This window comes from Drosophila montana, unplaced genomic scaffold, assembly GCF_035044405.1.
Source record: "Drosophila montana isolate Dmon_TW-CO22-7 unplaced genomic scaffold, ASM3504440v1 contig_2556_1, whole genome shotgun sequence".
In the NCBI taxonomy this organism is placed as follows: domain Eukaryota; kingdom Metazoa; phylum Arthropoda; class Insecta; order Diptera; family Drosophilidae; genus Drosophila; species Drosophila montana.
This window is the reverse complement of record NW_026997420.1, coordinates 130,416-146,162: the sequence shown is the minus strand read 5'-3', so window position 1 is coordinate 146,162 and position 15,747 is coordinate 130,416. Positions and strand designations below refer to the sequence as shown.

General features: G+C 35.9%; 1 protein-coding gene across 1 annotated transcript in view; it reads right to left on the bottom strand.

Annotated features, from left to right (window-relative positions):
- The window catches only part of Atg2 (Autophagy-related 2), a gene marked incomplete at its 3' end in the record, with an annotated part of 359,806 nt that overhangs the window by 236,456 nt on the left and 107,603 nt on the right, over nucleotides 1–15,747 (bottom strand). Inside the window, exons 6-7 of the mRNA XM_064682913.1 lie at nucleotides 11,169–11,248; nucleotides 3,439–3,584 (exon numbers count right to left, since the gene is read on the bottom strand). Coding sequence (XP_064538983.1) covers nucleotides 3,439–3,584; nucleotides 11,169–11,248 — 226 coding nt within the window. The remainder of the gene's footprint in view (nucleotides 1–3,438; nucleotides 3,585–11,168; nucleotides 11,249–15,747) is intronic.

Genomic DNA, 15,747 nt, shown 5'->3' with positions numbered 1-15,747 from the left:
CAGAACAAATTTCGAAGTTCTTCACTCTGTATATTGCAGAAGATTTATTAGAGGGAACGCAACACTTGCCAAGCCCTAAACTTCAAATTTAAGAGGCTCACAAAAAAATTTATTTTAGCCATGAGAAACCGAAGCCTTTAAGATGATGAAAAACTCATTACTATTCGACGAAGTCACCCTAAGATACCCCGACTTTAGTAAAGAATTCTACCTCTCAAAGGCAAAAAAAAATTAAGCGGCTTATTATATAGTATTAAGTACCGATGTCAGCGATATTTAATTTTTGCTTACTTATGCCTCGAATGTTAATTAAATTGAAGAGCTGTCTATCGATTTTTGTACATTTAACTGTAAAAGGTATTTTGCAGTTTTAACATTGAACGGTAATCTGATTGTTGAGTGAAAGTAATAGTGGGAAGCAAGATTGTCTGAATAATTATTTTGAACGCTCGTGAAGGACTTAACTGCAACATATGAGCTCTTAAAGCGCTAAGAAACTTCTTTTACGGTATGGAAAAATTATTTACAATTTTCACCGACCATTCACTCAGTAGTTGGAATGGGACTCCAAGAATAAATAGAAAGCACATCCAGAAGAATAAGACTATGAACTGCTATATATATCAGGAAAAGACAAAATCATGGCAGGGCTCGAACACTAATGCTGAATCATTTACGCAGCAGCTATGCTGCTAACACGTGCGCACATAACTTTTGTGATTCTTAACCGATCCTAATGAAATTTTCGACAGTACATCTTATTGTAGAATAGAATAAAGAATATTTGTGTATTCTCAAAAATTCAATTGCATATAAATTGTGGCTTAAATTGATGGGCAATACAAGTTGGATAATTAACTTGATTTATAGCGAGGAGGTGGCGATAGGTATAAAATGAAAGATACTTGATATATATATACTATTCTTGAAGCTACACGTCAAGTTTGGTGACTCTAGCTAATATTATTTGCCGAAATTACTCCAACAACAGGATTTTGATATCGATTTTTATCGATGAAACGGGGCAAGTTACTGAATACCGGAAACCAACTCGATCTGCGCGGGAACTAGGAGGACCTATAGCTCAATTTCAAGTCTCTAGCTCTTATAGGTTCTGAGATCCTTGCGTTCATACATGCGGACAGACGGACAGACATACGGACGGACGGACAGACAGACGGACATGGCTAGATCGACCCGGCTATTGATGCTGATCAAGAATATATATACTTTATGGGGTCGGAGATGCTTCCTTCTGCCTGTTACATACATTTGCACAAATACATAATACCCCATTTACCCATTTTCAATGGGTTCAGGGTATAAAAACAACCTAACTGTCAATGTATCAAATAATTTTTCCGACTGACTGACTGATTGGTGATCACCGCTCAGCCGAAACCGTAAGAGCTGGGAACCTGAAACCTAACCACTGTAGTTACCTTATGTGATGAACGTGTCCGCCAAGAGAAATTCCACGCGGAAGTGTGGAAAATGGCGAAAACGGTTTTTTACCATCCTAGCCCACAGAAACCAACATAATTATTAAATAAAATTTAATTATATTATTTATGTCATTTAAGGGTTTATTAAATAAAAATAATTCAGATTCGTGTGTGTGCCTGTTGCTGTCGTAGCAAACGCCCTGAATCTTTTCAGTGCCCTAACTTCTCGGCAACATGAGTGCCCTTGATTGTGAGTTTGATACTCCAAAAATGGAGCCACAATCAGGGCCTTTGTTTCAGCTGTGATTAACTGATCAATAAAGGATTTTACAGACGGAATGCTTTACTCATCAGTCAAGTCAACCTCTCAAATCACGCCATGAATGTGGGGGGAGCCGCTTTGCTGAAATTCAACTCGCCAATAATACTTTATGACCCTGTGACTGCCAAAACCACTCTACCCAATCATCGCCTAACCATGCTATGTTGCTATAACTATATAGCTATAGTTATAACTCTCACAATATAGAGAGAATTTTTAAAATTCATATTTCAAAATAGAAGCGCCCCCGTTTGAAATCAGATGTTTGGTTTGTGACAATCAAAACTGATAAAGAAGCTTTCACAAATCCAAACTCTAAACTCATTTCAAAGTCTAAAAGAAATCCGGCTAACTTAAATGAAAAGTACAATCTTCAATATTCCTTCTTACCATCAGTACTTAAAACATCGGTAACTTTTATCCATCAATCCATAAAAAAATAGTTCCTAAAATCCGATTATAAAAATGGCACAATCCTCAAAACCTCAAACCTCAAAGCTAATTCCAGAATTAGACGGAAAACGCGATCATCTACAGAGTTTTCTCGACGCAATCAAAATATTTGATTTGATAAAAGGATAATATAAAAATTTGGCTGTATCTGTGGTAAAAACCAAACTAAAAGGCGTTGCCCGAAATTTGATAGATTTGATAGAAGCTGAAACAACACTTATAGCAATATTCGAAAATTAAGACCATTGTCTGTAAAACAACAAAATACGCAGCAAGTCCAACAATTTGAATGAATTCATGTGGCGGGGGCTAACTCAATTGGCAAGTCTTCTCATTACACTTCACTTCTATTTGAGAATTTGGGTAAACTTCATCGAATAGAGAACCACAAGTTGTCATCAACGTTTTCCGCCCATGATAGTTTTGTGGAAAGAATCTTGGAGCCGAAAAGAAAATTTTTATTTATTAAACATTTGACCCGCATTGTCCACCCAAGACCGGTGAACTTTGCGAAAAACGTAGCACATTTATGTTCACAAAATTGTTTGAAAATGAGTTTAAAGCCATTTGCCGCCAATTTATCGAAGTTGTGGATAGAATTTCCAATATCGCTGATGCACGATTCCATTAAGTTATTATTAGGGGCTTTGAAATTAAGTTTAAAGCAATACGGAAAAAATGTACCGTGAAAGCTTTAATTCTGCAAAAAGTGTACAGCACTATTCAAATAAAATTTCATAATGATTCTCAGAAAATAATATAAGCCCGAAACAGCACCATCCAAATTTTCGACACCCAGCAAATAAATTAAAACAAAGATCTTTAAAAATGAGTTTAGGGCCGATTGAATTCTAACCATAACAGTTTCATACAAACGTTTTTTCGAATTAAATTAAAACAAAGATCTTTAACAATGAGTTTAGGGCCGATTGAATTCTAACCATAACAGTTTCATACAAACTTTTTTTCGAATTTTCCACACGTGCGGGCATTTTTAAAAATCCAGTCCCAGCGTGCACCCTTATCATGTAAGGTAAATACAGCGAATACATTTTTGAGCTGTGCGTTGATTACTAATCAGTTAATCAACACAAACAGTTCTTACATATATATAGAGATATGTTTGCTTTTGTGTCTATATTGGGGAATGCTGACAGATAGGCATTGCAAAAAGTATATACATATTTTCATTTTGTGAACAAATAAAAAAATTTTTACCTGTACTGTCGTGAAATCCTTCAATGTGAGATGAGTAGCCATATGAACATTTAGAACTAAACGGTGATTTAAACTTCTCTTTTGTGCGCTTTTGGGAAGGCATTCTTATCCCATCCTTCATAAAGTTATGGATACTTAAACAAATCCTGAAAAAAAAACACACATATTATTACTTGTAAGCAATATCCGACAATGACGAGGTGATATGATTTGAATAATATCTTCGCCAACAGCAGTCCCAGACATTTGCACACTAGGTAGCTCTGTTTTTGTACCATGAACCCCTTGACAATGCTTAAAAGGGGAATAATGCTTTTGTGCAAATGTATGTAACAGGCAGAAAGAATAATCTCCGATCCCATTAAGTATACATATTCTTTTATTCTTGATCAGCAACAATAACAGAACTCTTCGATCTATAAGTGCTAGATTTTGGTAATTTTCAGATATTATCATGTTCTTTGAGAAAATCCCGTAGGTTTTAAGAGCTAGGTCACCAAACTTGACATGTATCTTCTAGAATAACATTTAAAGATAAAGTAACTTTGATAAAAGCTATCGCCATCCGCGCTACACACCTTAGTTGTAAATCAAATAAATAAATCTGTTGGCGCAGATCCGCGTATTGATTAATTAATTGTATTAAAAACTCGAAGTCGAGTGTAAGTTAGGTATACTCGCTCTGGGAGCGAATTCGCCTTGCATCGCAACCGTAGCTTAAATTAGGCTGAAGAAGTTTATGAAGTCAGTTGGCGAAGTAAAAATAACCGATCAGCACGAAGCACATAAAATTTTTGTTTTTAAAGCCACCTGTTTTTTATTTATGTTTATATAAAATCATATACATTTTCATGGCGTCCCCGGGTGAACAATTTTAAAAAAATAAATAAATAAATAAACTCAAGTAAATTAAAAATTTAAATAAAATCGCGTCGGCATAGAAAAATACAAATTATCTGTCATGCTGCCATCGTGAATGCCACGGAATGCCAACGAAAGTAGCTTCTAACATGGAACGTCCGAAACAGTAGGAACTGTGTTAAAAATTGAAAGCCCAACGCTTTCAATTCTTGGAACATATGTAGTTGAGCATAAATTAAATTTGCATGCACTAAGGAACCGCTTTGAAGATTTATATACATATAATATATTATTTTTTGGGCGATCTTTAGTGCTTCTGAGCGAATGCTAATTAGTGTCAAAAATTAACTGTCATTACAATTTCATTTCGCTGTAAATTAGACAGTTGTCCGAGACCAAGCGCTTGTATAGGTTAACTTCAACGTTTATTAAACGACGAAAAAAATATAATTTTTAGGAAACAAGGCTTCCTTTATTTGATGTGGTTAAGCAACTGAATAAACTTAAATCAATTCTAGCCCTACTAATCTGTGGCTTAGCGGCGTTGGCAACGGCGTCGCTGCTGATGTTGTTTTCCCGTTGGGCATTTAAGCTTGTCCTCAAGCGATCGTCAGAAGAAGGGTATGTTGTTGAATCTGAGGTTGTTGGTATCTGTAATTTGTATTTGGATATGCATTGATTCTCTTGAGTGGTTTTCTTGTTCTTTGTTCAGTTGCATTATTTTATTTTTCTTTTTTTCTCTCCAAACCGTGTAATACACAGGTAAGAAGGCTGGTAACTGTGAACAGAGTTATGAAGCCGACTCTATTTGCTATAGAGTGTATATGAAGTTTTTGCATGTTTTTTGTTGTTGATGTCCAATTCTTCTTACGCTTCAGGGATAGAATCTAAGTTTTGTCTTTTTCTATTGGTGTTATTTGTATTGAGGGATTTCATGGGGTCATCACTGTTAATTCTAAGTTTTCGAACTCTTGTTTTTTAATGAACAAAGTTTCGTTCCAGAAATTTACCATTTTGGTGACTCTCACACGTTTCTCCTTCTCTTGCCATTTAATCGAGCCGTTAAAGTCGTTCACCAATATAAGTCCATTGTCGATTTCTTCGATCTCCGAGATATGGTCTGCATTGCAAGGCCACAGAGCGCTTGATCTCCATCAACTAACTTAGGTATACACTTACTAGTGGTCATATTTACAATTTTTGATTTGTTACAAATATTAATATTATAATATCTTTTACAATTGTTGTTTATGCCATAAATTGTTTTATTATAATGAAAAAGTTAGGTAAATTCTAAGTTTATAATATTATTATCTTTCACTACTGGCTTTATGATTGTATTTTTAAATTCTGTTTTTTCTAAATTTGGGATTTTAGTAAAAAGTTGTTCCATTATGCAAAATAGATACATCTGAAAATTCTAGCATATCAATATTAAAATATGGCATGTTGGTTTTATTAAACATTTCATTAATTATCTCAATTTCTTTCTCGCCAAGTAGGAATGTGTTGATTAAATTCAATTTCGCCCATTGTATAGCGTACTTAATATTCATTATTTCTTCTTTTATAAGCCTAACTTGATCCTGTAAACTGATCGCTATCTCGCCGCGTATGACCGATTTTTTTCTTATGCTTATTGTTTAATACGTTTGAGAATTTTGTAAGTTTATTAATGCGATCCTTTAACTTTCTGTTTATAATAATCTGTTTATAATCGTTTTCAATCATTTTTCTAAGTTGTCAGTGATCATTATCAGATTGTCATTGTCTGGGCTTCCGACTACATATTTCAAGGGTGTGCCTAATATGCTGTGCTATTGTGTTGAAGGTAAAAAAGGTTGTTGCGTATGTCTTTGCGTCATTTGTTGTGGTTTTGTATGTCAGTCGATTGAGTCTGGTAATGTTCTCCTGCCTAGCTCTTTCGTATTGGTTTGGGTCTTAGTCACGTTTCTGCCAAATAATATGTCTAATTGTCTCTTGGTAGTTGTTGAGTTTATAGTGTAGTTTTGTCGTATACTGATTTGTTAAGTAGTTTTTCAAAAGTTCTATGTTCCTGTTTTCTCTTATTGCATCTCATAATATATGATAGTGTTGAGTGAAACCTTTCTACCTGACCATTCACTGCGCTTTTGTGTTTTATAAACTTCTATACCTAATTGGTCCTGCATCTTAAAAGTGATTGAGACTGAGTTAAGGAATTATTAATTATCTATTACAACGGCTTTCAGTACGCTAAAATAAAATAGGATTTCATGAAGTGGTTTTTTAATGTCTTCTTTTGCCCTGAATTTGATTACTCGTCAATGAGCTAATTTCGGAAATGTATCTACTGCTGTTAGTACTAGGTTCTTTTCTGTCATGTATATTTTGATATGGATTGTCAGTCCTAGGTATTCGGGCATTGGTGCTTCTTTGAGTTTAGTTGGATGCCTGTCGTATTTTCTTCTTCACAAACCCTTCGCTGTTTGACTAGTTCTCTTATTCGTTGATTTTTTCAGATAATTATTTTTTGGACTCTAGTGCGTTACGGTGAACTCTGTTGTGGGTAATCAATATCTTCTTCTCTTGTTCTGCTTCATTTGTTAAATCTTTTACCCGAGACTGTGTGAATCTAATCTTGGAGTTTCTAAAATGTTGGTGATATATCTGTGGAATTTGGCTCACTATTTCCTCTGAAGTTATTATTCCGTTAATTACTGATGGGCTTAGGTGAGCTTTCAATATCTGTATAAGATCTTGTTCTGTGAAATTGTTCGGGTTATGGTGTGTCTATGAAAGGTTGGGAATGGGATGTAAAGCTTGTAATCCGTGTCGCTAAGGAATATCTGGTTTTTAAATATATTTATTGGGCCTCCAATGACTGGTTTTTAGTTGTGGCTCGAACTATCTGCTGTATGCTGGGTGGAAGCAGGAGTTTTTTATCTTGATGAAAGCTTCCATTGCCACTGCCATCTTCTATAGAAGCTGGCAAGTCCAATGAAAGATCTTTGATCTTTGAGTGTTTTCATATTGTCTCGATATTATTGGGGTTAGTTTCTATGCCTTTGTCTGAGATGACAAATACTAATAAGTCTACTCTATTTTTGAAGAACTCGCATTTGTCCAACTGACCCTTCATGTTGACTTCCTGTAGAGCTGTGAATATTGCGTCGAGGTCACGAGCATGTGACCATATCATTATCTTTGCTGAAGATAATGATATCGTCAATGTAAACGAAACATATTTTTCCGATATGCTCAGACCATTTTAATACAGAAGAAAAACATAAATTAACTAATTTGTTAAAAAATGTCCAATCCAATATCATGAAGACGATAAACTCACCTTCAATCAGGCAAAACACACTAATATACTACACATAACGCCCCCATCTACTCAAAATTGTATAGCTACCCACAGACCTACGAAAAGGAAGCAGAGAAACAATCTCAGTATATGTTAGAGCAAGGAATTATATGAGAAAGTAATTCACCATATTGTAGCCCCATTTCGGTTGTACCTAAAAAGTTAGATGCCTCTTAAGAGAAGAAATTCCGTATTGTAATTGACTACAGAAAATTAAATGAAGTCACTGTAAACGACAGTAACCCTATACCAAACATGGATGAAATATTAGGCAAACTAGGTAAATGTAATTATTTCACGACGATTGATCTTGCAAAAGGCTTCCACCAAATAGAAATGGATAAAGAATCAATGCACAAGACCGCATTTTCGACCAAGCACGGTCATCATGAATACACACGAATGCCATTTAGACTTAAATGCCCCCGCCACATTTCAACGTTATATGAACTTCCTACTTCGTCCGCTTTTAAACAAAAATTGCTTAGTGTACTTAGACGACATCATAGTTTTTCCACCTCTCTAGAGGAACATTTACAATCCTTGCAGGCAGTTTTCGAAAAACTATCACAAGCAAACTTAAAGTTACAGTTAGACAAATGCAAATTCTTAAAAAGGAAACAACCTTTTTAGGACACGTAATCACTAAAGATGGAATTAAACCAAATTCCGACAAAACAAAAGCCATAGTAAAATAACCATTACCAAAAAAACACAAAGAAATCAAAGCCTTCTTAGGACTGACAGGCTATTATAGAAAATTCAAACCCAACTTTGCCGACATTGCTAATCCCTTAACTAAATGTTTGGAAAAAGAAGACAAAGTAAACACCAAACAATAAGATTACATAGAAGCATTCCAAATGCTGAAATTATTAATCTCCGAAGACCCAATTTTAAGAATACCAAACTTTGAAAGAAAATTCATATAAACCACAGACGCGAGCAACGTAGCTTTAAGAGCTGTTCTCTCACAAGATGGACTCCTGTTAGCTACGTCAGAAGTGCTATAAACGAGCATGAAGTAAATTACAGGGCTATAAAAAAGGAATTGTTAGCTATAGTCTGGGCAACTAAAACCTTTCGACATTATTTATTAGGGCGACACTTTGAAGTAGCATCCGATCAGCAACCATTGTGATGGCTGGACAAGCTAAAAAATCCTAATGCAAAATTAATGAGATGGAAAATTAGACTTTCAGAATATGACTTTGAAATAAAATACATTAAAGGAAAAGAAAACTATGTCGCCGACACCCTATCTAAAATAACAATAGAACAAACATTTTTGGTGAGTCTACACAACATGGCGCAGAAACCCATCAATTGACATAAGCGACAAGTTATATTTTCCAAAGGTCCTACTAATACACAATAAGAGACTTATTTCAAAAAACAAATCATACACATCTCCTATAAAGATATGACCATAGAAACAGCCAAACAATATTTACTTGACTATTTTTGTTCTAAAAACACCGCTCCATACATCGACAGCGATGCAGATTTCGAAATGATTCAAAACGCATATAAGGAAACTATTAATTCCAAATATACCAAAATTGTCCAAATTGTAAAAAACATACCTACTTATGCAAAATTTAAAGAATTAGTTCTAACCACACATGAGAAACTTCTACATCCAGGAATTCAGAAAACTTCAAAACTTTTTGGCGAGACATACTATTTACTCAATAGCCATCTCCTCAATCAAAATATAATTACCGAATGTTAAATATGCAATTAAGCAAAAACAGAGCATCTTAACACAAACATACCAATGAAAATCACACCCAAGCCCGAGCATTGCCGCGATAAGTTTGTAATAGACATTTATTCTTCTGAAGACAATCAATTTTAAAGCTTAGACATCTATTCTAAATTCGCTACTCTTGTACAAATAAAAATAAAAGCATATTTAATCATTTTGGAAAACCCAGACTTTTAAGAGCAGGCAGATATGGTGCGTTCGCCAGTTTATCCCTTAAAAGATGACACGAGAGCGCGGCGTAGCAGATATAGAAAGACTCCATAAAACAATAAACGAAAAAATCCGCATTATTGGAAACTCAGACGAAAGTGAAGCCAAACTAAGCAAGATAGAGAAAATACTTTATATTTACAATTACAAAACTAAACACGGCACTACTGGACAAACTCCTGCTCACATATTTATTAATGCCGGACAACCGACCTTAGATACACAACAAAACAAGGAAATTAAAATTAACTAAATTGTTGCGCTATTGAGCTTTTTCAATAGCTTTCACAAATAGAAATAAATAACTTTATTTTATTTCTTGTGTTCGAATTTGTTTATATATTTATTATAAGTTACGATAAGCAGGCAGCCCCGAATTGGTCTGTGTTTATTATTTAAGAACAATAGATTTTGTAGGTAAGCGAACACGAATTGGTACGTGCCGATTTAAGCGACAATTGCGACAAATTAATATGTTTTTATAATGCAAGTGCCCGATGCGTACCAAATGCACGAAGCGAACGTGCATTAACTAGACTCGACGCACAGCATCGAGGCCTTCGCAAAAGGTAATGTTAGGGCAATAAATGATCGTTACAGCGAAGAGCGCCAGCTTAATGTAAATAATCTTAAGAGCGAAATTTAAACAGTTGCTTCGCAGAGCAAGTATTACAAGATAAGAAGACGATGCTGCTCTTATCAGTGGCGAGGTCGCTCCAGCTGTTTTGGCTGCGTAGCCAGACAAAAATAAACAAAAACATAAAAGAATACGAAGTTGACACTAGATATAGAAAGGGACCATTATAAAAAGGCAAATTGGAAAGCCCATGTAAACTAACCAAGAATGTCGAACAAACTGACGATGACCATTACAAAATTAGTAACAGAAATAGAGAGACGCACTACTACAAGACCCAACTCAAGAAACAAAAATAGATTAATCAAATTCCTATCCTATAGGTTCCTGGTTCATCATAATACTCTCCCTCACTTGTAAGAAATTATGCCAAACTCAACAGATTCAGATCAACAACATCGATACTGACCTTGGATACCTCTTATTTTCCGACAAACTAATAAAAATCCTGTCAGAATTCGGACATTATTGTCTTCACATCAATCTTACTGATATAGACAAAATTATTTCAACACTAAAATAACTAACTACACTAATATCCCACAAATTAAACTCTTACATAACAAAATGCTATGCAGTGTACATACAAAATATGACTGGTCATCGAAGGAGTAAAATGGTTGAAAACTCAAGTGCTATCGAAGTTGTCGGTGTACTTCGATAATCATACTCCAGACTCCCACGCGATCAATTAGTTACCATTGCACTATAAATAAAAATGTAAATACGAAGACTGTCATCTCCACGGAAATCTTGTCCAGTTTTTACAGCTAAGGCTTCGTACTTTACGTAGACCGTTCAGTCAGTCAGTTAGGACTAATTCTTTTATGTATAGAGAGTAAACAGGTTATATACCCAAAGTAAATAAAAAAAACTTTGTAAAATTGCAAGCTGAAACTTACTTGTCGTTCTCAGTTAAACAATCCAATTTGTTTTGGTACGAACATTGCAAGACTTTAATGTCTTCTTCGTTGGCTTCATCCTAAAAATATAAAATTAGTATATATTATGAAAATTGGTGGGAGACCTTCATTATAGATTTTATACACTTTTAATACCATATTAAAATGTTGTCACGAAATGTGTAACGCATTTCCCCCCTTATTAAATATATATATTCTTGAACAGCAACAACAGCCGAGTCGATATAGCTATGTCCGTCTGTCTGTTTCCATGCGAACAAGTCTCTCTCAGCTATCGTCATGAAACTTTGCATACGGCCCTCTTTCTGTTGCACGCAGTACATATGTCGGAACCGGCTGGATTGGACCACTATATCATATAGCTGCCATAGGAACGATCGGACGAAGGAGCTTAATAATACCGCACCGGGGGACACAAGTGGACCATAGTCGAACGAGAAACACTAGTGTCGATAAGCGATAAAGCATCTGTCTTACATCAGTCCTTACAAACTGGCTTCCAGATCCATATCTATGGCCAGGCTTTACTAGCCTCGCTTCCCAAAGACTCGGTAGCCAAAATAAAGAAGATTTAGCTGCGCAGATCTGTTCGGAATCGGTTTAGCTTCCTCCTGAAAAGGGACATAATAACTTAAGATTCCGGAAAGTTGGCTTTGAAGCCAATTAATTCTGACTCCAAAATGCACTGCCGGCACTGCCGTTAAAAGGACTGCCGCTTAAAAGGATCACTACGACACCTGAAGAAGCGTTGGCTAGTTGGCCACGGACAAACTTATGGGTTTTAAAGACCCGACCACCCCTAGCAGCTGCCCAGCCTACCGGGATGTCACCAGCAGCAACACATTGACTATCAGCTTCTCCTCTCAACGGTCCGTGCAGAAGCCCTTTTTGAGAATACAAGAAGGCCGACAGAATTCAAGACATGCAAACATTAAAACACTACATTTTACTTTTGGATTGGAAATTTCCAACAGGCTAAAAAGTAAAAAATTCGAAGAACAAAGTGTAGCACAACAGACTATTTAAGGGTCATTCATTCTTTAAGAGTCGTGAAGATCTAAAAGGGACACTGGACACTATGGAAGAATCGGTTCGTTTACAAAAGGAAATTTAAAAAGAGAACTTAAAAAGTACGTGTTTCTTAAGATGCAAGATAATAGAAACCCACGGGAAACCAGTAAGCTACTGGTGAAAACTCACTTTCCGGGGTGAGTAAGCATAGATGAGGAGACGAAAAATATTTTAGCTTCGATCGAGAGGGATGCGCACCACCCAAGAGGTGAGACTGTGGAGCCTATGGAAACAAAATCGACGGCAATAGGCATTCGCTCCATCGTGAACAGGAGAACACCCCTAATGGCGATCCATGAAGTATGCAATGGGCTATAGTATGTTCTAGGCCCTTAAAACCAAACTATCATAGAACGTTTTGTGGCGTGGAAGGCACCAAGTCGCCAAAAGAGAATGCTTTCAATAAGACTCCTTTACTCCTTTAGACTCTGGTCATAGACAAGCTCCTAGCAAGCTAAATAGCAAAGAGTTGTCATCTAAGGGCTATGCGGATGACCTTGCCAGTTATATAGTTGATAAGCATTTAAAAATCACGGAGAAAATGCAAAAAGCCTTAAAATATAGCTCAGAGATAGTGTCAGTGTAAAGAATATCAATTTACCTGGCCAAACAGTGTTAGTTCCTTTCACCAGGTAAAGTTCTCTGACTCAATAGAAATTTATTAGGGGTAGATAAATTTCGGCGGAGACATGCAATCTCTTAGGTAGGAATAAGGGTCGATAATTCCTGGTAGGTCTAGACGGAACAGACAATTGAAGACGCACTAACAGAAAAGAGGAATCTATTTCGGCAATAATCAGCTTATGTAGGAAGACAACACCGAGGATTGTCCTACGGTTGGTTATTAACAGAAGCTCAAGAAGAAGAAGCCTGCTGAATGATAGCAAGCGAAATTTGGGGACCCAATTTAAACCAAAAAGCAGAAATTGCTTCTAAACTGATTCAATAATATCCTGGCTATTGTTATACTGCGGGAACCAGATGCAAGAGCAGTATTCAAGGATAGGGCGAACTAGATCCTTAACTGTTAGTATACGTTGCAATAGTGTATTGTCGATTGTTTAACTGACAAGATAAGGTGTGGTACGATTAAAGGTCATAAACATACTCTTTGAGCAATTTAGATGCAATTGATTGGTCGAACACCAAAGTTGCATAGCGTTCAAATTATCTTGTAGACGAGAATGATGTAGGGGACTAGTGTATGAAAGTATGCCCAAGTCAGTTTGGGCATTTAATATAACAGACGGTAGATCATTTTTAAAAAGAGTAAAGAGTAAAGGTACAAGATGACCACCTACAGGAACACCAGAAGTAGCATTACTCCATTACTCCTACCTTTTAAACAAGAGGAAATGCAAAACAAAATAGATGGATGGACCTAAACGGTCTGGTTAATGAGTAAAAGATCATTGTTCACAGAGTCAAACGCCTTACTGCACTCAGTGTAAATGACAGTTTGCATACCTGAAAGGAAAGCATCATTTACCAAGGAAGCAAATTCAAGCAGGCTGGTCGTAGTTGACCGATTCTTTACGAATCCATGTTAAACAGGGGAGACAACTGATTTTTGCAGAAATTCTGCAAATTCGAAGTGATTATTTTTTCAAATAATTTAGGGACAGCGGACAGTCTAGCAAGTTTATATCAGATTTTCCACCTTTCTTGTGGAGAGGAATTATATAATATTCTCTCCAAAGAGATAGAAAGACAGAAGATTCAAGCGATATTTTAAAAAGCTTTAGCGATTAACGAAGAAGGAAAGCACTACACTCCATTAGTATACAACTAAAAATATTGTCAATCCCAGGAGAGCAAAAAGATTTTAAAGAACTTAAAGCAGAAAGGAGAAAGAAATGGGAAATATTAGGAGCAGGTATAGAACCGGAGGAAGTAATATTATAAGAGTAAGAATTATTATTAGGACAGATTAGTAAGTTGATTGGAAAAATTTAGCAAATATGGTAGCAGCATCAGAATCATTGATAGCTTTATCCATCCAGAGAGAAAAGAAGATGACAAACTTGAAGATTTACTCTCCAAGTTTACAAAATTATAAAATTGTCTCGGATTTTGGGCAAATTGCCATTCGCAACGAGAAAGATAATTCTCATAGCACGGATAATTCAGAAGAAAGAAGTTCGACTCGCCTATGGAATATTTAGCCAAATCAATACTAGAACCATACTTAATTAACTTAATAAAATATTTAGATTTTACATATTTTAGGTTTTAGAAGAAACAGTTAAAGGAATTGGATTGGGGATACACACATCTAAGAGGTTCAGGGTGCTATACAAAAATTAATATGTGAATGAGAAATAAGAGGACTACAACTGAAAATAGCAACCTCTAAAGTAGTATGATATACATCCTCAGGAAGAGATAAAGTAAGGGACCTGGACACATTAGGAATAAGGTAGTCGTTAACAAATACCAGATCAAGTGTTCTATTCAAATGATTAGAAATTTAATTGATTTGAAACAACGAAAAGTCTAGATGCAATCTAAAAAGTCATGCTGGGCTGATGATACTAGATAATTTTCAGCAGTGAATAATGACCAAGAGATGCTCGGTAAATTAAAATTACATAAAACTATAAATAGGTCAATATCACGCACGTGTGAAGAAACTTCTTTAATACAAGTGTTTCATATAAACTTCAATATCAGAAGAAGGAGGAACATAGGAGCCATGTACTATAGATATTCAGTGTAGGAAAAGACACCTTAACTGAGACAATCTTAGCGTCAGTAGGCTTACTAAAACAGAAAAGTTCTGACTGGAGAGTGGCTTTAACGACAATTTATGCCCCACCACACGAGTCGTCCGATCATTTCTATGCAAAATGAAATTGGTCGAACAAACTTTACAATCAGATATCGTTGAATTTAACCATGTTTCTGAAAATGCGACTTTATTTGAATCAAAGGAAGGTATAGCCGTAAAAAGATTTTTTAAGCTTAAAAATCAGACCTCTGACATAGAAACTGGGTCAGAAGACGAAGTTTGTATTTTTTGGCAGTAATGGTAGGACCTTATATCGAAGGGACCGGAAGGGTGACAGGGAAAGGCTGGTTTTCCTTTTTTGCGTAAGATCGTAAAAAATCATTTGTGGAGGCCAAAATTAAGGATCAGAAATGATTGGGAACATATCATGTGAAACATTAATTAAACTTTCTACGTTCGCAGAAAATTTGCTAGCAATATAAGCAGCCAATGAATCGGAAGTAGTGTGAGAAGAAAGCGGGGACACAACAATAGTCAAAATTAGAGCGGATGGGGCTAAACATAAAACAGGAGTTGGTGGGGCTAAAGAGGCACTGTGATTGCTTTTAACAATCTGGGTTGGATTGCGCGCAGGTCTACCTTTGCGACCAGAAGTTTACGGGGCTGAAGTAGTTTCGCTGACTGGGGCAGGTTCAATTACAGGGTCTACTCCAGGGGATACAACAGGGGATACCATAGGGGTAATGTTTGAATCAT